Source organism: Mirounga leonina, unplaced genomic scaffold (assembly GCF_011800145.1).
Source record: "Mirounga leonina isolate KUSES-001 unplaced genomic scaffold, KU_Mleo_1.0 Mir_128, whole genome shotgun sequence".
NCBI classification, from domain to species: Eukaryota; Metazoa; Chordata; class Mammalia; order Carnivora; family Phocidae; genus Mirounga; species Mirounga leonina.
In genome coordinates this window covers 20,283,352-20,308,692 of record NW_023270320.1, presented here as the reverse complement: position 1 = coordinate 20,308,692, position 25,341 = coordinate 20,283,352, and the positions used below count along the sequence as shown (strand labels likewise).

General features: G+C 37.0%; 1 protein-coding gene across 1 annotated transcript in view; it reads right to left on the bottom strand.

The window, feature by feature from the left end:
- Positions 1-404: 404 nt before the first annotated feature.
- ZDHHC2 (zinc finger DHHC-type palmitoyltransferase 2) overlaps positions 405-25,341 on the bottom strand; it is a 76,158-nt gene continuing 51,221 nt past the window's right edge. Inside the window, exons 7-13 of the mRNA XM_035004143.1 lie at positions 23,968-24,088; positions 21,647-21,779; positions 15,885-16,011; positions 15,272-15,364; positions 11,527-11,639; positions 3,090-3,164; positions 405-685 (exon numbers count right to left, since the gene is read on the bottom strand). Of these exons, the coding sequence (XP_034860034.1) occupies positions 3,124-3,164; positions 11,527-11,639; positions 15,272-15,364; positions 15,885-16,011; positions 21,647-21,779; positions 23,968-24,088 (628 nt within the window). The 3' untranslated portion in view covers positions 405-685; positions 3,090-3,123. The remainder of the gene's footprint in view (positions 686-3,089; positions 3,165-11,526; positions 11,640-15,271; positions 15,365-15,884; positions 16,012-21,646; positions 21,780-23,967; positions 24,089-25,341) is intronic.

Below are 25,341 nucleotides of genomic sequence, written 5' to 3'. Positions count from 1 at the left end.
GTGACAAAAATTTGGATGTAATAGTAATGTATTAGTTGTGACAAAAATTTGCTAGCTAGTTGCTTATCAGTGAGCTCAGGCTTCAATGATCATACTTCTTTTCCCGCGGTGAACAAAGGCTAGAATTAAAGTCTGGCAAAAATGGTGGTAATCTTCAAGGCTACTTAAAATTTGCAATGAATTCATAGTCATTCTAGTTCACTCAGTCTGGGGCTGGATTCACAACAGAGGGAAGGAACAAGTCTGATAATGCTACCTCCACCTCACAGGTAACAAATAAAGCTGTCATTATACCATGATTTGAAATCTTTTAAATTTCAGTATCTTAATAGGCTCAATTTTCTGAATCAGAAAATCAGATGATTAATGGGCTTTTTATGTGTATACACTGTACTACCCAAACATTTGGTTGAAAATTAGCCCATGAATTTATTCCAAGTTTTTATGATAGAAGATATTTTTGCCCTTGATCCATAAACTTTAATTACTTCTAATATTTAACAAGAATTTGTGTTAGTTGAAACAATCTGTATATTGGATTTAAAAAGGTGTTATGTTTTAAGCAACGGCTTGGAGAGAACTAACCAATTCATATTCTGCATATCCAGCCAAAGGGAAATGGGAACAACAGGCCAATGGTGCCTTCCAGTGGGAAGCCTCTTCCATCCACCTACAGCATTGATACCTTGAAATGAAACAGAAATCATGAAACTATTGTGTGAACTATAAAAAACAAAAAACTAACCAACTCATTCAACATTTGTTGAATAGCATTCTTTGTTCAAAATTAAATGTTTTCTAGGCTAGAAAGCTCAGATATGCTCTTGAATACAGACCTCTACAACAGTGCTTCTCAAACTATAATGTGCATATTACAAGACCAGAGGATTTTGTTAAAATGCAGAAAATGCAGATTCTGATTCAGTAGTTCTAGGGTAAGGTCCAAAATTATACATTTCTATTGAGCTCCCAGCTGATGCCGATGCTGCTGGTTTTGGGGCCCCGATTTGAGCGGTAGGGTTCCTTTCTATGTGTGTTTGAGGCCAGTAGGAGTTTAGGAGTGACAGCTGAGTTGGAATAGGGATTTAGGAAAATAATTTTGAAATTTCATGTGCATACAAGCACAGCATTTTTTACTTAAATAAGAGGGAAGGTTGAAAAGGCTAAATGTAACTTACATATTAGTGTTGCTATGGGTCTAGGTACATAACTATCTGTAAAGTATGATGAATTAATATTTTATAAAAATCCCACAGATAATTTACTAATGTACTTCAAAAAGAAAAGAGAATATGAAAATACCATTTGGTAATATAATTAAATTAAGCATAGCAATATCAGATAATATTATTCAATATAATATATAATAATATATAACTTGAACAAATTGCAAGTCTGAGATGTAAAGCAGGAAAAACTGTTTTTGAAACTTTTAAAAACCATTTGGAATGGTAGCTACCTTGGGAAAATTCAATTTTTTAAAGAAACATTTAAATGTCACTGGTTAGATCAATAGAATGAAAACATTACATCACAAAATTATTGTTTTTTTTACACCACAGCTGATTCATGCTGCCATTTGGTTATTATGACCACTAATGTCATATATTCGTATGTAATAAAATCAAGTTTCTGTGAGATTTTTAATTTTAATGATGTTATTCTATCATTTATTTACAAAATGCTTATTTAGAACCTACTATGTGTCAGGTATTGTGTAAAGTGTTGAGAATAATGATGATCAAACCACATTGGTCTTGTGTCAAAATACTGGGAAGTCTACATGACTTACACATAATATTACTATGTAAACTTGTAAAATATTTAACATATATGACCTCACAAACATTGGTAATTAGAACTAACGATTCAAAATACTGAAAAACAATCCTGTGAAACCTTATATGCTTTATAGAATTATTTCTGTAAAATATTTTATTTGTGGTATTAGTGATTTAGATTTGTGTATTCATAGTAACATTTTAAGAATTACTTCCAGAAAATTAATATTGTCTCTTTGCTGCTTAACCAAATTAAGATTAAATTTTCACTATCCTAACCATAGTTATGATTAATCTGATCAACTACACCATCACTACAGTGACCCAAAACCAAAACAATAGTCATCTGGCAAGCTGCCAGATCAGTATTTTGCTGATATTACATAGCTACTCATAAAAACCAAAACAAAACAAAGAAACATTTAAAAAACAAACAGATTTTTGGGATTAAAAACAAAGAAAAAAAAGCAGATATTGGTGAAGTACTTTGACACAAATTATTTGGTTTCAGATTCCCCTCTCTTGCTTTCTTTAGACTTTAGGATTCAGGATTGCAGTTTTATAAATAAAGATTTGTCTTGATAACTTTACTGTGCAACTCTACACTAGGTTTATTCTAACAATACATATAGTTTGTTTTGTTTGGGTGTTTATGGCCTTTGTTCCAAAGGGGCTCTTTATTGTATTGACTGCAGGTTTATAAATAAATAATCTCTTAAAGATTATTTAATTGATTTGGAGCAACAGGTTTAAAAAAATTTATGGTTTAAAGAAAATGATTTGGGAACACTTGTTATTTTAAGGATAACACCTGCTATGGGGTCCTACTGTAACCAAAAATAGGGATGAGGGAGGTTTTCACTAACAAGATATAATTATCTTGTACTTAGACCCACTGAGATTCTACTGATAGACGGTGAAGTTATAACCACTGTATATTGGAAGGATAGAAAAAAATAAAAATAAACAATTGCAATATCCTATCATATGACTAGAAAATCATCATGTAAAGTTCAATATTTTAGAAACAGTCCTTGCCATTTAGTGCATTTCTATAAAAAATGAATTTTGTTCATCAACTTATTTCTATCATTTGTCAAGTTAACATTACATACTAGCTAACACCAAAGTTAGGTCCACATTCAGAGGTCTCCAGCATGATTAATAGGATCCTAAGGGTGAACTAAAGCATCTTAAAATTTCAATCACTCAAAAACAAATAATAATGTTTATGGTAACTATTTGCCCTAAGAGAACTGAAAAGCTGTTAAAAGTATAAAACATAACAATAAAGGAAAAGCAACTTACTTTCATAAAGTATGAATTTATTTTGTTTGAAGAGTTAAGTCTCATTCTCCATGGTTAATGCAGGATTGCTCATACCTTCAAGAAAGAAGGTAAATTAGCATTTTGTTTGCAAGGGGGTGTTGCTTTTGAACAAATAAGGCAGAGACTTGTTTATTCATCCCTGAATCCCCCCAATATGATTCCAGAGGTGTCCTGCACATAACACAGGTTTGTAAGATGGTCACATAGAAACACACACACACACACACACACACACTACAGTGTTGGCAACTACCAGTGTCACAAAAGGCACTTTAAAAAGGGATATATAGGGGCGCCTGGATGGTTCAGTCGGTTAAGCATTGGACTCTTGATTTCCGCTCAGGTCATGATGTCAGGGTCATGGGATTCAGACCTGCCTGGGGCTCCGCACCGGGCGTGGAATCTGCTTAGGATTCTCTCTCTCCCTCTGCCCCTCCCCCTGTCTCTCCCTCTCTAAAAAAATAAATACATAAAAAGAGACATACACCTTAGGAAGTGGGAGGGGTGAACAAAAACATGAAAGATACACTGGAGCTGGCAATTCTCACATCATCTTAGAGTGCTCTTCCTAATTCTACATTTCCCTCCCTCATTCTGGTGAAACTAATCTTTGAGCCCTTTCTCACCTCGTCCTTCTCACGTTTGTCTTCCTTCTTTTATAGCACCCTTTAAACTTTATTTTTTTTAAATTTTATTATGTTATGTTAGTCACCATACAATACATCATTGGTTTTTGATGTGGTGATCCACGATCCATTGTTTTCGTATAACACCCAGTGCTCCATGCAGAACATGCCCTCCTTAATACCCATCACCAGGCTAACCAATCCCCCCTCCCCTCTAAAACCCTGTTTGTTTCTCAGAGTCCGTAGTGTCTCATGGTTCATCTCTCCCTCCGATTCCCCCCCCTTCATTTTTCCCTTCCTTCTCCTAATGTCCTCCATGCTATTCCTTATGTTCCACAAATAAGTGAAACCATATGAGAATTGACTTTCTCTGCTTGACTTAGCATAATCTCCTCCAGTCCCATCCATGTTGATGTAAAAGTTGGGTATTCATCCTTTCTGATGGCTGAGTAATATTCCATTGTATATATGGACCACATCTTCTTTATCCATTCATCTGTTGAAGGGCATCTCGGCTCTTTCCACAGTTTGGCTATTGTGGACATTGCTGCTATGAACATTGGGGTGCATATGGCCCTTTTTTTCACTACATCTGTGTCTTTGGGGTAAATACCCAGGAGTGCAATTGCTGGGTCATAGGGTAACTCTATTTTTATATTTTTGAGGAACCTCCACACTGTTTTCCAAAGTGTCTGTACCAACTTGCATTCCCACCAACAGTGTAAGAGGGTTCCCCTTTCTCCACAACCTCTCCAACATTTGTTGTTTCTTGCCCTGTCCATTTTTGCCCTTCTAACTGGTGTAAGGTGGTATCTCAATGTGGTTTTGATTTGGATTTCCCTGATGGCTAATGATGATGAACATTTTTTCATGTGTCTGTTAGCCATTTGTATGTCTTCTTCAGAGAAGTGTCTTTTCATATCTTCTGCCCACTTTTTGACTTGATTATTTGTTTTTTGGGTGTTGAGTTTGAGAAGTTCTTTATAGATCTTGGATACCAGCCCTTTATTTGTAGTGTCATTTGCAAATATCTTCTCCCATTCTGTGGGTTGCCCCTTTGTTTTGTTGACTGTTTCCTTTGCTGTGCAGAAGCTTTTTATCTTGATGAAGCCCCAAAAGTTCATGTTTGCTTTTGTTTCACTAGCTTTTGGAGATGTATCTTGAAAGAAGTTGCTGTGGGCGATATCAAAGAGGTTACTGCCTATGTTCTCCTCTAGGATTTTGATGGATTCCTGTCTCACATGGAGGTCTTTCATCCACTTTGAGTTTATCTTTGTGAATGGTGTTAGAGAATGGTCGAGTTTCATTCTTCTGCATGTGGCTGTCCAATTTTCCCAGCACCATTTATTGGAGAGACTGTCTTTTTTCCATTGCATGTTTTTTCCTGCTTTGTCAAAGATTATTTGACCATAGAGTTGAGGGTCCATATCTGGGTTCTCTATTCTGTTCCATTGGTCTATGTGTCTGTTTTTGTGCCAGTACCATGCTGTCTTGGTGATCACAGCTTTGTAATATAGCTTGAAATCAGGCAATGTGATTCCCCAGCTTTGTTTTTCTTTTTCAACATTTCCTTGGTGATTCAGGGTCTTTTCTGATTCCATACAAATTTTAGGATTGTTTGTTCCAGCACTTTGAAAAATGTCATTGGAATTTTGATCGGGATGGCATTGAAGTATAGATTGCTCTGGGTAGCATAGACATTTAACAATGTTTATTCTTCCAATCCATGAGCATGGAATATTTTTCCATCTTTTTGTGTCTTCTTCAATTTCTTGCATGAGTGTTTTGTAGTTCCTAGAGTATAGATCCTTTACTTCTTTGGTTAGGTTTATTCCGAGGTATCTTATGGTTTTTGGTGCTGTTGTAAATGGAATCGTTTCTCTAATTTCTCTTTCTACAGTTGCGTTGTTAGTGTATAAGAAAGCAACTGATTTCTGTGCATTGATTTTGTATCCTGCCACATTACTGGATTGCTGGAGGAGTTCTAGTAATTTGGGGGTGGAGTCTTTTGAGTTTTCCACATAAAGTAATCATGTCGTCTGCAAAAAGAGAGAGTTTGACTTCTTGCCAATTTGAATACCTTTTATTTCTTTTTGTTGTCTGATTGCTGTTGCCAGAACTTCTAGTACTATACTGAACAATAGTGGCAAGAGTGGGCATCCTTCACGTGTTCCTGATCTTAAGGGAAAGGCTCTCAGCTTTTCCCCATTGAGGATGCTATTCACTGTGGGTTTTTCATAGGTGCATTTTATGAACTTGAGGAATGTTCCCTCTATCCCTATACTCTGAAGAGTTTTAATCAGGAAAGGATGTTGTATTTTGTCAAATGCTTTTTCTGCATCAGTTGAGAGGACCATATGGTTCTTCTCCCTCCTCTTATTAATGTGTTCTATCACACTGATTGATTTGCGAATGTTGAACCACCCTTGCATCCCGGGGATAAATCCCACTTGGTCATGGTGGATGATCCTTTTAATGTACTGTTGGATCCTATTACCTAGGATTTTGTTGAGGATTTTGGAATCCTTATTCATTAGGGATATCCATCTGAAATTCTCCTTTTTGACGGGGTCTTTGCCTGGTTCGGGGATTAAGGTAATGCTGGCCTCATAGAATGAGTTTGGAAGTTTTCCTTCTGTTTCTATTTTTTGAAACATCTTCAGTAGAATAGGTATTATTTCTTCTTTGAATGTTTGGTAGAATTCCCTAGGGAATCCATCAGGCCCTGGACTCTTGTTTTTTGGGAGGTTTTTGATGACTGCTTCAATCTCATTACTGGTTATTGGCCTATTCAGGTTGTCAATTTCTTCCTGTTTCAGTCTTGGCAGCTTATAGGTTTCCAGGAAGGCCTCCATTTCATCCAGATTGCTCAGTTTATTGGCATATAGTTGTTGATAATAATTTCTAGTAATTGTTTCTATTTCCTTGGTGTTAGTCATGATCTCTCCCCTTTCATTCATAATTTTATTAATTTGGGTCCTTTCTCTTTTCTTTTGGATAAGTCTGGCCAGTGGTTTATCAATCTTATTCTTTCAAAGAACCAACTTCTAGTTTCGTTGATCTGATCTACTATGTTTCTGGTTTCTAATTCATTGATTTCTGCTCTAATTTCAATTATTTCTCTTCTAATGCGTGGCTTAGGCATCGTTTGTTACTTTTTCTCTAGTTCTTTAAGGTGTAGAGTTAGTTGGTGAATTCGGGATTTTTCTGTTTTTTTGAGTGAGGCTTGGATGGCTATGTATTTCCCCCTTAGGACCGCCTTTGCAATATCCCATAGGTTTTGGACCGATGTGCTTTCATTCTCATTGATTTCCATGAATTGTTTAAGTTCTTCTTTGATTTCCTGGTTGACCCAAACATTCTCGAGCAGAGTGGTCTTTAGCTTCCAAGTGTTTGAATTTCTGCCAAATTTTTTCTTGTGATTGAGTTCCAGTTTTAGAGCATTGTGGTCTGAGAATATGCAGGGAATAATCTCAATCTTTTGGTATCGGTTGAGACCTGATTTGTGACCCAGTATATGATCTATTCTGGAGAAAGTTCCATGTGTGCTCGAGAAGAATGAATATTCTGTTGTTTTAGGGTGGAATGTTCTGTAAATATCTATGAGGTCCATCTGGTCCAATGTATCATTCCAAGCTCTTGTTTCCTTGTTGATTTTCTGCTTAGATGATCTGTCCATTGCTGAGAGTGGAGTATTGAGGTCTCCTACAATTAACGTATTGTTATCAATATGACTCTTTATTTTGGTTAACAGTTGGCTTATGTAGATGGCTGCTCCCATGTTGGGGGCATAGATATTTACAATTGTTAGATCTTCTTGTTGGATAGACCCTTTAAGAATGATATAGTGTCCTTCTGTGTCTCTTAGTACAGACTTCAGTTTAAAATCTAATTTGTCTGATATAAGAATTGCTACCCCAGCTTTCTTTTGAGATCCGCTGGCATGGAAGATGGATCTCCATCCCTTCACTTTCAGTCTGGATGTATCTTTAGGTTCAAAATGAGTCTCTTGTAGACAGCATATGGATGGGTCCTGTCTTTTTATCCAGTCTGCAACCCTATGCCATTTTATGGGAGCGTTTAGGCCATTCACGTTGAGAGTGATTATTGAAAGATATGAATTAATTGTCATCATGTTGCCTGTGGAGACGTTGTTTTTATAGATTGTCCCTGTAAATTTCTGTTGTAGATCACTCTTGGGGTCTTTCTCCTTTTATAGAACCCCCCTTAATATTTCTTGCAGGGCCGGCCTAGTGGTCACATATTCTTTCAGTTTCTGCCAGTCGTGGAAGCTCTGCATCTCTCCATCCATTCTAAATGAAAGCCTTGCCAGATAAAGTATTCTTGGCTGCATGTTCTTCTCATTTAGTACCCTGAATATGTCTTGCCAGGCCTTTCTGGCTTGCCAGGTCTCTGTGGATAGGTCTGACGTTATTCTGATGTTCCTCCCTCTGTACATAAGGAATCTCTTCCCCCTAACTGCCCTTAAGATGGTTTCCTTGGTTCTAAGATTTGCGAGTTTTACTATTACATGCCGGGGTGTTGGCCTGTTTTCCTTGATCTTGGGAGGGATCCTCTCTGCCTCTAGGACTCAAATGTTTGTTTCATTCCCCAGATTAGGGAAGTTCTCAGCTACGATTTGCTCAAATACATCTTCTAGTCCTCTCTCTCTCTCCACCCCCTCTGGGATTCCAATTATTCTGACATTGGAATGCTTCATGATGTCACTTATTTCTCTGATTCTATTTTCATGGATTCTGAGTTGTTTTACCCTGGCCTCCTCTTTTCCCTTTTTATCTATTATATTGTCTTCCAGGTTGCTTATTTTCTCTTCTGCCTCAGTTACCCTAGCTGTTAGATTATCTAGATTGGATTGGATCTCATTGCCGGCATTTTTAAGTTCTGCCAATTCACCTTTTATTTCTGCCCTTAGAGACTCTATGTTGCCATTAATTGATTTCTCCATTCTAGCCATTGTCTTCACAATTGCTAGCCTGAATTCCATCTCCGACATCTTGGTTATATCTGCATCCATTTGTAAATCTGCAGCGTAAGTCATAATCTCTGAGTCTTTTCTATTTTGGGGGCTCCTCCTCCTAGTCATTCTGTTGACGGGTGTTTGAGGGAATATATAGAGTCCAAATTATTGACCAGAACCCAAGCAAGATGCACCTGTTTTCTTGGGACCTCAGGGTTGCTGGCCTCTTGTTTTCCTAGCCTGTCCTCTGCGGGAGGGGCCTGCCGCACTATTACTCAGGCAACCCTGTTTGGGCGGAGTTGCCCTGCCCCTGTGTGGTGGGGGATGGGCTCAGTGGGAATCAGTCTTTGGGGCTTTTGTTCTCTGGTGGCTTTCCCTGGTGGCTTTCCGCGTCTCTTCCGCGAGTCAGAGCAGAAGAGACCGTTTCCAACCCTCTGCCTCGGAGTGGAGAGATCGCAGTCTGTTCTTCAGTGAGCTCTCCTGCCCATACCGTCTCCGTTTCTGTCCCTGCTGCTATAAACTGCAGCGTCCTGGGTTGTGTGCCCCTCCGCGGTGCTCCGGGTCCTGCCTCCAGGTCGGGGCACGTCTCTGCCCTTTGTGCTTCTAAAACCGCCAGCCGCTCCCAGTTCATGCGCACGTGACCCCACCGCTCCGCGTTTCCACCCTGGGGGCTGCCCTAAGGTCCTTTCCCCGCAGCTACTGGTCTGCGAGTCTGTGCCCCGTCTGCAGCGCGTGAGGCTGTCACTCACCAGTGGTGTAGGCTCCCCATGGCCAGGCACCCTCCCGCTGCCGTTTATCCTCCGATATCTGCCCACGGAATCACGGCTCCCCGCTTCGGACCTCAAAACCAACCGCCTGCGATATTCTGTTTGTAGAGATCCAGATCTTCTTACATCTCAGGCTGGTTTCGTGGGTGCTCAGAGTGGTCTGGTAGATATCCAGCTCAATTCCGGGGACCAGTTGAAATAGGGTCCCCTACTCCTCCGCCATCTTTCCCCCTACCCCAGCACCCTTTAAACTTTAAATAAGTTCCCAATTCATCCATGCAAGTAACAGAAAATTAACCTAACATGCCAAATGATTAACAGCACACAGAAACTAAGAAATCGCTTCTATGTTAATACAGAACTATATGAGGCAACATGAATCCCTTCAGAAAGAAAGGGAGCTCTTTGTCTTTCTACCCCCGGAAAATTGACCCCCAACTATACATCACTTCTTTGCCTCTAAGGAAACTGATGGATTCAAAGGGCTAATAGGTGGCATCAATTTCCGTTTAGGCAATGTCTAGTTCTTCCCATAGATTGGAAGATGGAATGGCAGACTTGAAGGTTAAGAGACCAAATTATGGATACCCACACGATGGGCACCTTTGGAGGGCATTTATTTTCCTTAAGAACAAGATTCTTTAAAGAAAGCCTGTATTTTAGGAGAATATGACTGTATATTAATTAGTGACTTTAGAATTTTTACTTAGGACTATTTTTCACTATCACTAAATCCCAAAGAGATTTCAAATAAAACAACAAACACTTTAAAGTGCACGGAGCCGGGGCACTGGGTGGCTCAGTCAGTTGAGTGTCTGCCTTCGGCTCAGGTCCTGATCCCAGGGTCCAAGGATCAAGCCCTGCATCAAGCCCCACATCTCCTGCTTCTCCCTGTCACTCTGCCCTTCCCCCTGCTCGAGTTCTCTCTCTCTCATGCTCTCTGTCTCAAATAAATAAATAAAGTCTTAAATAAATAAATAAAGTGCAGGGAGTCAAAGTCAGGCAGCACTAGGAGAGAGTTTGAAGAAAGGACTAGAAATAAAGGAGAGATTTTTCTGGCTAATAGTGCCTTAATCATGGATGTATGGTTTTATACTTATTTATAGGGACACAACATACATATATACATACACCTACAGGTATGATCACACATTTTGGTTAATCCTCACCAACTCTGAGAAATAAGTAGCATTTTAAAGAAAGAAAGCTACATCTAGGGGCACCTGGGTGGCACATTCAGTTAAGCGTCTGCCTTTGGCTCAGGTCATGATCTCAGGGTCTTGGGATCGAGCCCCACGTCGGGCTCCTTGCTCAGTGAGGAGCCTGCTTCTCCCTCTCTCTCTGCCCCTAACCCCACTCATGCTCTCTCTCTCAAATAAATAAATAAAATCTTTTTTAAAAAAAAGAAAGAAAGCTACATCTAAAAGAGGTTAGGTTACTACAAATATCACACACAGATTAGGTGTCCAAATTGGGATTTAAAATCAGGTCTGACTTCAAAGCCTTGCCTTTTCTTTGCCAATAAGCTATATTGACTGAAGTAAAGATTAAAATCAACAACGATAACAAGGGAAATGTGAGTGGAATCTGAAGAAATAACAGCTAAAGTTATGGTAATTACGCAGTAACTTTACTTTGACGTTTTGAAACTGGATGGAAATCTTTGAGTAAAAGAACCATATAATTTAAGATCCGTTTTACCAGATATTTTTCAATCTTTTGTCTGAATTGATTACATTTTCCATTAAATATGTATAATTTGAGTATATGTATCATTTTATTAAATAGGCAGTATTTGAAATTATTGGTTTCTTAAGCTGGAATAAAAGCAATGCAGATCTTTCACAAAATGACCTTCTGCAGCTAAGAGACCTTAATCAAAGTACTTTACAAACAAAAGTTCCTGAAGATAATTCTAAATTTACAATGGGAGTTCAACTCTAAAGCAAGAAAGATTCTGTAGGTAATATTCTGGCATTTTTGCACTCCTTTCACCTTTTATAAATAAAATCTATTAAAAACAGCCAAGTTAAGCAGACCCTTACCAGCTTTGCCTTTCCCCAGGTTTGTGCTGCTCTCTGTCCAAGACTGAGAATCAGTGAGAAGGTGGCTCTGGGACTCTCGCAATGGCTTTGCAGGAAACTGATGGTTTTCAGGACTGAACAATCATAATCATCATCATAATCATATGTTAGTTCTTGATAGTATTGAGTGGAGTGTTTCTTAAAGTGCAGAATTCAAACCACTTCCCAAGAGAATTTGGGGCATAGGGAATAAGGCATGTATCACACTGACTCGCAACGAGAAAACCGTTCTTCCTTCCATTCTCTTTTCATTCTTCTGAATACAGTAAGATGACAATCTGTAACTTTGGCAAGTCTCCATTTTTAATACAGAGAATAGGCTTCTGCCTCTGGCTTTAGCATGTGAGGGAGTCTAGTTAGAATTTAATAGTATTTTATTATCAATTTTATTTTTTTAAGTTATATTCTATTTATGGCAAATTATACTAGTTTTCATTTATGAGAGTGACATAATGTTTGATTTAAAAATAAGCTTCAATGCCAATTTAACTAAATATATAAAATAAAAATATTAGTTTTATAAGTGGTATGTGGATATGGAAAAAAATATATGAAAGTAATGGTAGGAAGACAAGTTTGAGAAAAAATGGCCTAGTGTTTCTAAAGTGGTCTAACTAGTCTTGAACAAAGAATTCTCTATCTTCCTCTATGGAACTGAAACAACAAATTTGAGCACTGTCTTGCAGAAATGTTGAAAACATCTGACATCACCAGGTCTTACAAATGTGACATTTAATTTGGGGAATAAAGAGTCTTAAAAGAAGAATATAAGTTTTAAAATTTAAGTAGACATGCTACATATCGACATATTGAATGGCATAAAAAATAAAAATTAAAATAGCATTTCACTTAGATAGAAAAAAATATTGGCATAGAAACTGTAAGTGTAGTTTTAGAACACCCTGAAATAGTAATCACAATAATGTTCAAAAGAAAAAAAATACTTAAAATTCTTCCAAGAATAATTTCACATATGTGAGTTGACTATACTATATTTTTGAAAGGATATGCTTTTGTTCCTTAATAATTACCTCATATCTAAAATTTGAAAATAATTCAATTTTGTGCAACTTTAACATCCCCTTATTGAAATTTTAGAGGTAAATCTTAAAGAAATAAAAAGCATGTCTATTTATATTAAAAAAAAAACCCTCTTTTACTCTAATTTTTCTTCAAGAGAGGGACCATATACCAGGTACAGCATACTAACTAGGTCCTGGTTTAGGGACTCCTTTCATATTGGTTACTACTAATAAGACTAACAAATGGCAAAGAAGGATCCATTCATTCAACAGTATTCATTAAGTACCGATTACATCCATGAATATAGTCTTTGATCACATGGAAATGTCATTGTAATTGAGGAGGAATAATAGTAAATAGCAAATATATAATAACTCAGTAAGGTGACAGTAAGAGCCATGACAATAGAAAAAGAGAGGTATGGGGAAGTTGAGGAGCTATTTTACAAAGGGTTTTCAAAGATGGCCTCTATCGTGAAGTTACACCTGAGCTAGAAGTGAGTAAGAGAAGGTCAAAGAGCATTCAGATACCTGGAGGAAAAATGGTTAGGAAGAGGAACTGGCAAGTACAAAGGCACTAAATAAGGGACAAGCTTGGTATATTTGAGGACCAGCAAGATCTGTGTGTCTGAGGATGGTGAGTGATGGGAAAAGTGGCACGGGATGACATCAGAGAGATACTGAGGCCAGATTAGACCCAACAAGGTAAGGACACGCATTCACTTTTATGCTGATTAAGATAGGAAGCCAACAGAGGGTTCTGAGCATGAGAGTGACACAATCTGATTCTTAATGGAGAACAGACTGAAGTAGGGCAAACATGGAATCAGAAAGATCAGTAAGGAAGGCATGGAAATAATCTATGTGAGAAATGATGGCTCGGACCAGAAAGCAGTCTGAAGGTGGTAAGAAAGTACTGGGATTATTGGCATATTTTGAAGGGGCATGTGAAAGGATTTGCAAATGGAGTAAATGCAAGGTAATTGAAAAAGGAATCTAGGATGACTCCACAGTTCCTGGCCGGAGCACCTGAGAGACTGAGGGTCACTAATATGACATACGGAAGAATGGGGGAGAATCAGATTTGAGCTGAAGGTGAGGGTGTCAATGTCTGGCAATCAAGAGTTCTGCTTTGCACCTGTTCAGTGGGAGATGACTTTTAGATATTTAAGTGGGAATGTGGAGTAGACAGCCAGACATAAAACTCTGGAGTACAGAAGAGACATCATCACTTGCCATACCAATTTTATATGGGCTGATCAGGGGAAATGATAGAATTATGTAAAAGATACTTTAGCTGTCAAAATTCAATCCCAAAATTTAAAGGAAAGGGAAGAGAAGCCCATAGTGGTTATGAGATCACCTAACTGGGCAACAGTGCCACAACTAGGATTTCTCCTAAAGCCTATGGTACACTTAGTAGAAGGAGAGATACTACCTCAGAAACCCAAATCTCCTTGAACTATAAAAACCACTCAAAAGGCAAAAAACATTATTGAGAACTACTAGTAAACTTTATAAAAACCTGAAAACATTCCAAATAATCTATTCAAATGAGATTTTTCTGCATCAAGATATAAGAAAAACCCTTAACCCTTGAATGGTCAAGACAAAACTCAGAGGGCATGCCCCAGTGAGACTCTGGTGCCTTTGAATGTCCCTATAAATCACATCAGAATGGCCTCCTTATTAACTTGTTGAGTCTGTACAAAGGTCACTCTAGGGATGGGGTGGCAAATAGGCTTCATCTCGTGACAATTTAAAATGTTTTGGAATGGTGACCAGGGTCACTGACTCAAGAAGAACTCTGGGGTCATGACAGGCTCCACCAGAGGAAGTATTGTGGATCGATAAGAAATCCACATGAGATGGGAGGAGTGTAGATACAGCTGTTACGTGCATGACATTCCAGCAACTGAGAACATTTCTAAAATTAAGAAGGATATTATGGTTATGCTCTTGCTATCAGCTTTCATTTAAAAATTAGAGGTATGGCCATATTCAAATAAATCTATCTTAAACATATAAAAATTAGTGTTTCAAACTTAAAAATTCATACATAGCGTGTAAAAATTTTAAGTAGTTTTGCCTTTTGCCAGTTAGTACCAAAGTCGAAACCAAATTTCGAGATATTCCTCAAATTCTTGGAAGACTGGAACCAGAACAGACTTCACGCAAGGGCAAAAGTCTCCAGATACTAAATTCCCAAGACTCCTTCCCTTCTCTTTCCACCAAAATGGCTCAGATAATGTTTACAGGTTTTTAACAAGCATTAAGAACATGGTGCACTATCAAGCAGGTGTTGGGGATTCCATTTGATCTCCAAAAGCTTAATCCAGGGATGTTCTCCTGATCTTGTTATAATGTTACAATTACCACAGACAGAAAGGACCTGGAGGGTCAGAAGGCAAGTTTACCGTCTGCTCACCTGATCACTAAGGGAGCTAATTTGGACTTTAATTCTCTTCTTTTAAGCACTACCTTTTAAAAATCAGTTATACTTGAAGCTCTCTACATCCCCTTCCCCAACCGTACTTTCCTCTCTCCCTCATTCCCCAAGTGGGAACCATTATAGTAAATTATCTTATGTTCTTAAACTTTTTTCAAAGAAATATATAGCCAAAGGACATAGGAGGATAAGACATATTATTTGAAAGTAAAACAGAAAAAAAATATGGAATTACTTTTTCGACGTCGAATTCAATCCTGCAGGAGTAGATGCTTGTTCAGGATCCTGATTAACAAGGCAAGTTGGAAAGGAGCAGCCATCACCTAGACTATAATGAAAATTAAAACTTACAATTGAGCAGTAAACAAGGCAACAGCACTGAAACTGCCACAATGTGATGTCTGCGAGCAGAACACAGTTATCTTGTGGATACAGACATTGGCTTCCATATGGCATGTGTAAGGAGATGATGCGTTAACTGACTTTTGCATCCATGTAAGAGTGAATCATAAAATAATTCTTTAAAGAACAGGGATTCTGGGGCGCCTGGGTGGCTCAGATGGTTAAGCGACTGCCTTCGGCTCAGGTCATGATCCTGGAGTCCCAGGATCGAGTCCTGCATCGAGTCCCTCATCGAGTCCCGCATCGGGCTCCCTGCTCGGCGGGGAGCCTGCTTCTGCCTCTGACCCTCCCCCCTCTCATGTGCTCTCTCTCTCTCATTCTCTCTGTCTCAAATAAATAAATAAATAAATAATCTTTAAAGAACAGGGATTCCTATGCAGGGTTATAGTTCTTCTGTCGGATTGCTTTCACTGATTTAAAACCTCAATATTTTCACCACAAAGTACCTTGAAAAAATGGGTAGCAACCAGTACTTCTTTTCATCACCGAAAACTTGTCGCATGTTTTTACTGAAACCCAAGCTGAATCCATTCTTATCTGTTCCGTGTCGGAATACAGGACTTCTAAATGCCTCTACAAAAGATGGTAGAGCAACCAGGTGAGTACAGAACGTATCTAGGAACCCCCATAGTTAAAATTATTGGACTAAATGAGGGAACTCTAAAAATCGATGGCTAGCCTCTTGTGAGTGCTTATGGACATATAAATAGCTCTGCAACACAGATGGTCTGTTTTAAAATAATCATAAGATATGATTACATTTATTTTAGTTTTTAAAGAATCATTTAACTGTTACAGCAGCACAGTGCATTGCAAAAAAAATTAGAAAACACAAATAAGCAAATAAATTAAAACTTTACGTCTTCTGGGCCTTTTTTAGTTAGATGCATGGATGGATAGATGAACGGATGGATATAGATATACACAAATCTACACAGTTGCTTTTTAACCGATGAGACTGTACTTTACATACATTCTACAAATTCCCTTTTTCAGTCAATACATTCCATTTTCCAATTTCATTTAAATCTTATCTCCTCCAATCATACATTTTTTTTCCAGCTGGCCAAAAATTTACTTTAAAGCTGGCTTATCTGAAGCAGGATCCAGTGCAGAAGCAAACACTGTGTCTGGTTATACCTACTCTGCATATGGAAGTCGAGGTTCAGAGAGGCTGTGGGATGTGTCCAAGATCACACAGCAAATAAATGACAGAGTGGAATGTGAACAAGATGATCAATGTCCCTTCCATTATGCTACAAATGCTTCTTAAATAATGCTGAGAGACAAAATCTAAACTTTTATTTGGGGAACAAACGTAGAAGTATAATGATTTTTTTTATCCATCATTTAAAAAAGAAAATTCTAACAGAGTCATAGTACTATGAAAAATGTGACAATTTGCAAGATCCTTAGCATTTGTCACCCTGGGTTATATAGCTCTTAATAAAACATTTTTATAATTGTAGGACCGTATCGTCCAAAGGAAGTCCTTTCAGTGTTACAAGTTAAATCTAGAAGTTCCTAGAAATTAAACACTTTTAGAAATAATTCATTTTCTTCTGGTGAATTATAATTTCATTATCCAACATATAATTTGAAATAAGATGCTTTGTTTAGAAATTACTAGGTCAATATGTTCACCTGAACGATATTTGCTGTAGTAAGATTTCACCTGAATGTTAAAAATTAACATTCACTGACTATATACTATAATTAATCTTCACTACTATAATCATGGTGTCTCTTAGCTTGAAGTGTCCTTTGAGATCATAAGGATTTATAAGTCCTGGTTGCATTCCCGAACTCCTAATCTTAGTCTAGAAGATACTACTTAGCTTAGTCCCTACTTACTTCTCAAACCTCATAGTATATTTTCCATTCTTTAGCTTTCTATGCTCTCGCCATGTAGATAGTGTTACAAATATTTCTAGCTTTTCTCCTATAGGACTTTTTTTTTTTTTAAACTGGACTGAGATTCACAGAATACAAAATTAACTATTTTAAAATAAACAAATCAATGGCATTTAGTACATTCACAGTTCTGTGCAATTAATTACCAAGTTCCAAAATATTTTCATCACTCCAGAAGAAACTCCATATCCATTAAGCAGTCTCTCCCTATTCTCCCTTCTTCTCATCCTTGGAAAACCACCAATATGCTTTCTTTTTCTATGGACTTACCTAATCTGGGTATTTCACATAAATGAAACTATATAATATTAACCTTCTGAGATCAGCTTCTTACTTACTTAGCAATTTTTTAAGGTTCATGCATGTTGTAGTGTGCATCAGTATCTCATTTCTTCTCATGGCTGAGAATATTCCATTGTCTAGAAAATATCACATTTTTTCTATCCATTCATCTTTCATGGACATTTGGATTGTTTCCATCTTTGGGCTATTGTGAAGAGTGCTGCTATGAACACTGACATATAATTATCTGTTGGAGTCACCGCTTTCAGTTATTTGGGGTAAATATCAAGGAGTGCAATTGCTGGGTCATATGATAATTTCATATTTAACTTTTTAGGAGACAGCCACTGTTGCTTACAGTGGATTCACCATTTTACATCCCTAGCAGCCAAGGGTGAAGGTTCTGATTTCTCCACATCCTCAGCTATGCTTGCTTTACATTTTGTTGATTTGGGTGCGAAGCAGTACCTATGGTTTTGATTACCCTGCCCTAATGATTAATGATGTTGAGCATGTTTTTATGTGCTTTTTGGCCAGCTGTATATTTTCACTGGAGAAATGTCTATTTAAATGTCTATTCAGGGGCGTCTGGGTGGCTCAGTCCGACTCTTCAGCGTCTGACTCTTGGTTTTGGCTCAGGTCGTGATCTCAGGGTCCTGAGATTGAGCCCCAGGTCAGGCTCCACACTCAGTGGGGAACCTGCTTGACATTCTCTCTCCCTCTCTCAAATAAATAAAATAAATAAATCTTTAAAATAAATAAATTCCTACTCAAATTCTTTGCCAATTTTTTGAATTGGGCTGTCTGTCTTTTTCTTGTTGAGTTGTATGATTTCTTTTTATATTCTGAATACTGGGTCCTTACCAGATAAATTATTTGTAAATATTATTCTCACTCTTTAGGTTGTCTTTTTACTATTTTGACAATGTCCTTCGATGCACACATTTTTAAAATTTTGGTGGAGTCCAATGTATCTATCTTTTTCTTTTGTTACTCATGCTTTTGGTATTATATCTAAGAATTCATTGCCATATTAAGGTCCTGACGGTTTATCCTTATGTTTCCTTCTAAGAGTTTTATAGTTTTAGCACCATTTAAGACATTATTATCTTCTTCATTGAATGGTCTTGGTACTCTTGTGGAAAATCAATTGGCCAAAGGTGTATGGCTTATTTCTGGATTGCTCATTCTCTCATTCTATTCCATTGGTCTATATTGTTATCCTTGTGCCAACACCACACTGTTTTGATCACTGTCATTTTGTATTAAGTTTTAAAATCAGGAAGAACTTTGTTTTATTTTTTGGTGGATACCATTTTGGCTATTCGGGGCGCCTTGCAACGTCACAGGAATTTGAGGATCAGCTTTGCCATTTCTGCAAGAAAGGCCACTGAAATCGTAATCAGGATCATCCTGACTCTGTACATCACTTTGGGTCATATCGCCATCTTAACAATATTAAGTCTTCCAATATATGAGCATGGGAAGTCTTACCATTTACCTAGGTCTTTAATTTTGTTCAGCCAAGCTTTGTAGTGTTCAGTGTCCTACTGTACCTCCTCAGTTAAATTTATTCCTAAGCATTTTACTATGTTGGATGCTTTTGTAAATGGAATTGTTTCTTTAATTTCCTTTTGGATGGTTCCTTGCTAGTGTATGGAAATACAACTGATTTCTTTCATATTGATCTTATGCAACTTTGCTGATTTTGTTCATTAGTTCTGTTTTTATTATTGTATCTTTAAGGTTATTTATATAGAAGATCATGTTATCTGCAAAGAGAGATAGTTTTACTTCTTTCTTTCCAATATGGATGGCTTTATTTATTTTTCTTTTTTTTTTTTTTTTTTAAGATTTTATTTATTTATTCATGAGAGACAGAGAGAGAGAGAGAGGCAGAGGGAGAAGCAGGCTCCCAAGGAGCAGGGAGCCCGATGCGGGACTCGATCCCAGGACCCTGGGACCATGACCTGAGCCGAAGGCAGACGCTTAACCATCTGAGCCACCCAGGCGCCCTTTATTTATTTTTCTTGACTAATTTTCCAGGCTAGATTTTCTAATACAGTGTTAAATAGTGCTAGTAAAAGTGGCAGTCTTTGTTTTGTTCCTGGTCTTAGGGGTAGGATTTTTGTTTTTCACCATTGAGTATGATACTAGCTATAGATTTCTCATAAATGCACTTTATCATTTAAAGCTTGAGGAAGCCCCTTGTGTTGAGGAAATTCCCTTGTGTCCCTAGTTTGTTAAGGTATCTTAAAAGGGTGTTGAATTTTGTCGGATTAACATAAGAATAAAAAAATTTAAAAAAAAAGGGTGTTGAATTTTGTCAAATACTTTCTCTGCATCAGTTGAATTGATCACGTGTTTTTTTTTCTTCACTCTATTAATGTGGTGTATTCTATTAATGTGGTTGATTGATTTTTGTATGTTGAAACATGCTTGCATTCCTGGGATAAATCCTATTTGGTCACAGTATATAATCCTTTTTATAAACTGCTAGATTTGGTTTGCCAGTATTATATTGAGGATTTTTGTATCTATATTCATAAGGGATATTGGTCTATAGTTATCTTGGACATCTTTGTTTGGTCTTGGTATTAGAGCAATGCTGGCCTCATAGAATGAGTTACAAAGTGTTATCCTCTCTTCTAATTTCTGACAGAGTTTGAGAAAAATTTACGTTAATTTTTTTTGGTGGAATTCACCAGGGAAACCATTTGGTCCTGGGCTTTTCTTCGTTGGGAGGTTTTTGATTACTGATTCAATCCCCTTCCTTGTTACAGGTCTGTTCAGGTTTGTTGTTGTTGTTTTTTAAGATTTATGTGTTTATGTAAGAAAGAGAGAGAGAGAGAGCAGGGAGAGGGGCAGAGTAGTTTGCGTGTTTCTCAGAGTCTGTCCATTTCATCTAGGCTACCTAATTTTTTGTTGTTCAGGGTATTCACTCATAATCCTTTTTATTTCTGTAAATTCAGTAGTAATATCCCCCTCTCATTACTGAGTTTCATTGGCAATGTCTTCTTTATTTTTTCTTTCTAGCTAATGACTTGTAAAATTTGTTGATATTTTTGAAGAACCAATTATTGATTTCATTGAACTTCTATTTTTAGTTTTTAAAATTTATTTATTTTTAAAGATTTATTTATATATTTTTTAGAGAAAGACAGAGTGCAGGGGAAGGGGCAGAGGGAGAGGCAGAGAGAGTCCCAAGCAGACTCCCCACTGAGCATGGAGCCTAACACGGGGCTCGATCCCAGGACCCTAAGATCATGACCTGAGCCAAAACCAAGAGTCTGATGCTTAACCAAGACTGTGCCACCCAGGCACCCCATGAACTTTTATTTTTTTAAATTCTCTGTTATCTCCTTTCTAATCTTTGTTATTTTCTACCATTTGCTGGCTTCAGATTTACTTTGCTGTTCTTTTTGTACTTCCTTAAGATATAAAGTAATTGATTTGACATATTTCTGTTTTAATGGAATCATTTATAGCTAGGTATACATTTCCCATTGAGCACTGTTTTAGCTGCCTGCCCCCTCTGTAGGGCTTTTGAACATACTGTTTTCTCTACCTGAAATGTGGTTCTTACCATGACTGACTTCTTAGGTTAAATACTTGTTGTTTTGGTGAGCTCTTTCCTGACCGTTCTAAGTAGGTTCCCTTCCATAGTCCCCAGCCGGATCCACACCTCAGCATCCTGTTTGTTTCCTAGATAGCACTCTGCATTTTGCAATTACTTTTATGTTTGGTTATTGATTTTTGGTGCCCCTCACTAGACTATTTTGTCCTTGTTCACCACCATATATACACAATGCTTTACACACAATGGACAGTCAATAAATATACAGAACAAGTGCATTTGTAGGTGTCTAAGTCGCCATCCCACAAAACAGTGTGGGAATAAAAATGATTTTTACCACATCAGGACGGGTTGGGATTTAATCATATGGCAACTTTTGATGAGTATCTATTTATGCCTTTAAAGTTCTGTTAACTACAATAATGGAATACTCACCTAATGTAGATTTATTTTTGCTGACTAGCCAACAATGATAGCCAAACAGAGAGGACAAGCTGACAGAAAACATAGCTGCAGCAAAGAATAAAAACATAATATGGAACTTGGCTTGAGTATCGGGTAGGCCATTCTATAAAGAAAGGAAGAAAATAAGATGTTTTGTCAAAGGGATAAGTATTCCCCTACTTTCGTAAGTAAGATTTTTCTTTTGCTCTACTTTTTTTTTTTTTTAATTTAGATATGGAGAAAGATACATGGCTTTATGTTAAAACTTTGAGGAAAAATATATGTCATAAGCTTAAAAAATGTTTACTATTAATGAATATAGATATAAAAAGATATTAAAATTTGGGATATTCACTTTGTTTTTCATAACTGAATCAAAGAAAAGTTATGGTAGTATATGTGTAAACTATAACACTAGGAAGCAAGATAAAAGGAACTATAAAATATAGTTTTTTATTTACTTCCTGAAAATGTTTTAACACACTACAGTTTTACAAATATTTAAATAGTTTTATTATAATGCCTGAAAATGAAGGTTAATTGGCACAGTTAATTACTATACTTACTGATGTTTTACATTACTACAAACAACAGCGTCAACTACAAGAACACATACAACAACACATCCACAATAATGCTTCAAGCTATTTTAAATAATAGCATCACAGAAAAAATCAACACTAGTGCATAACACTGGTCTAAAACAAACCTTACAATATCCAGGTAACAAAACAGGCCATCTCAAAGCAAAACCAGTTTGTCTCTTATTGTATGTATTGTCCAACAAGACCTAAACCCACTCTAGAATGGCAGGCTTGGGCTACAGATACTTAGTAAAGCAGCAGAGCTGTTAGCAGGTGTCCCCTTCTGATAGATGGTCATACTATTTCAATATCCTTATTGACACAGGTCACCAGCTCTCACTCACAGCTTCTGACAGCAGAGTCCTCACAGTGAAAACTGGTCACTCCTTTACATGTATATTTATGGTTTGGAACTAAAACCATCCACAGGAATGAGAAGCAGGGAGGTAATATTCTTTCAGACATTCATTAGGGATCATTCTTCATGCTAGACACTGAAGTATTCTTGAATGCTAGGAGCATGTCCATACACCCGTATATTCCTAGTGCTTGGCAATGTCACCGGCATATAAAGGCATTCAATAAATCTTTAGTATTCAATGTGGTTCAGATCTGACCTCAATTATCTAGGAAATTAGAAAGTTCTTATCATAACAAAGGATAATTTAATGAAAACAATAAAGCAATCCTGGCGTGGGATAACTGTTTTTTTGTTTTTTGTTTTTTGTTTTTTACCATTGTTTGGGGGCCCCAAGGAGTATCTTTGGATATTTATAATACTTGATTTTACTTTTGTTTTGCTTACATTTAAAATATAGAGCACAGAAAACAAATGAATTACTTAAAGCCTAATCAAGCAATACCTAATAAAAACTCAGGATATTATAGACATAATAGTTTTAAAAAACAGTCTTTCTACTCATAAAGAAAACACTTCAATTTTTAAATGCTGAAAATAAAACTTCGAATATAGTCAATTCTCATTATTCACATGGTCAGGTCCTGTAAAGGTGTCATGAACGCTGAATTTGTAAATATGGAACCACTGCCCCAGGGAAAATACAGGGTTAGGTTCCTATGAACCTCTTCTCACAATATTCTTGTCAAAGGATCAATGCACAACCTTGTTTTATGTGCATTTCTGCTTAAAAACACCGTACTGACATTTAATATACATTACTGATTCATTACTTAGAGCCAACAGCAGTGGGACTCATGTCTGCAGGAAGCTTACCTGACACATGGATTTTCTCCATAAAGTATGCTATAGTCTTCTTTTGCTCAGAAACACCAGTCAGCACTTCAGCACTATGTATGAAGACCATTTTAAATGGCAAAATCACCAACAAAAAGTACAAAAAATGCAAAAAATGTGACCCTAAACAGACTGAAAAGCATACTTGTTTACAGTATAAGAGACTAAGAACAAACAAGAAGGCGGTATGTTGTGGAGCTCAGCTGGGAATGTGCCCACGGGGCGGGTCAAATTTTTCCCACGCTGTGCATGTCTGCAAAGGACCACAAAAGCCCTGTGAGTACTGATTTGGGGATTACAAATAAATTTCAGCAAGTAAGAGAATTCACAAACACAGAATCTGTGAACAGTGAGGATTGACTATATATAAATGAGCTCTAGTCTATAAAATCAGCATCTGAAATAACTCAATTACTGAAAATCTATTATATATTTTTGTATGCCAGAAAAAAATCACCAAGGTATTGACTTACTGTCCAAAATTTGATAAAATACTGTAAATCCGTAGCAGCAATAAAAAGGCAATACAGCAGAGAATAAGCCAAGAAAAGGAGGAAAAATTTGTAATTTGAAAATCCAACACAATTGTTCACCCTGTTAACAAAACAAAAACAACATTTTCAGTGAGCTGTATGCTTTCAACCTATGTCTGCATATGCTCATCTTTAACACAGTATTTGGTTTCCTATCATTTGAAATTTACTGGCATTTCTTTAAGCAAGCCTCATAAAATTTCTTTACACTTACAAACATTAAAAAAAATCCATTTCGCTAAAAAAGGAATTTGTGTTTAGATTTTTAAATTTGATATGTGATACTGCTTTAATCAGCCATGAACCGTATAACTATATTTCATGTCCAATTATGCAAATAAGCACATGCCTAAAAACACAGAGCTGGTGAGAAACCTAATGAAGTAAGGCAGATAAGAGGAATTTACTAAGTTCTTCATTACCTTTGGATATTTCTAACTATGATTAGGTAATTTAAAGTCTTTCAGATTTTCCCAAATTAGATGAAATATCTTCACAAACTACATGCATGCCATCAGCATACCACTGATTATCGTGGGGAGGTTTAAGAAAAGAAATAGGATTGAGAGCCAGACAGCCAGGGTCATAAGATGCATCTGACACTCAATAATCATGTGGCCTTGACCAAGTGAAATAGTCTATAGGAATTTCATTTTCCTTATCTGCAAAACAAACATCCCAGAGAGCTGGCTCCATATCCTTTGATTCTAAACAGGACTTGTAATTCTCAGTTCTCACTCTAAAGTTACTATATTTTGGAGAGGAGGAGTATGAATTCAAACTACTGTATCAAAAAGCATAAATACAAATACAACTCAGACTTTATGGTCACACTTTTCCATCAACATGTTTTTATCTTCCTTTTGACAAAGACAAGGGAATTTCAGGCTGATCTTGTTGTACACGTGACACAACACCTAAGTGGAAATGGCGGGTATCTTCACTGGTTGAGGTAGCTGTGTTAACCGGTATAATAAACGTACTGCATGGAATGCACACATACTGTTTTCTCTCCTCAAATGTCTTTGTCCTACTCTAATGTTGGCCAGGTAGTCTCAGTCTCTATTGACTTTGCTAATAAACTGAGACATTTTTCTTTTTATATTTTTAAAGTGAAATAATGTACACATGAAAATGTTTACTCAACTATGCAAGATAAATAAGCTCCAGAAGTCCGCTATACGACACTGTGCCCATGGTTAACAATACTGTACTGTGCACTTAAAAATTTGTGAAGAGATTAGGTGCCACGTAAGTGTGCCTACAATAAAAAAAATTAATTAAAAAAACTAAAAAGGTAAATATTATCTGGCT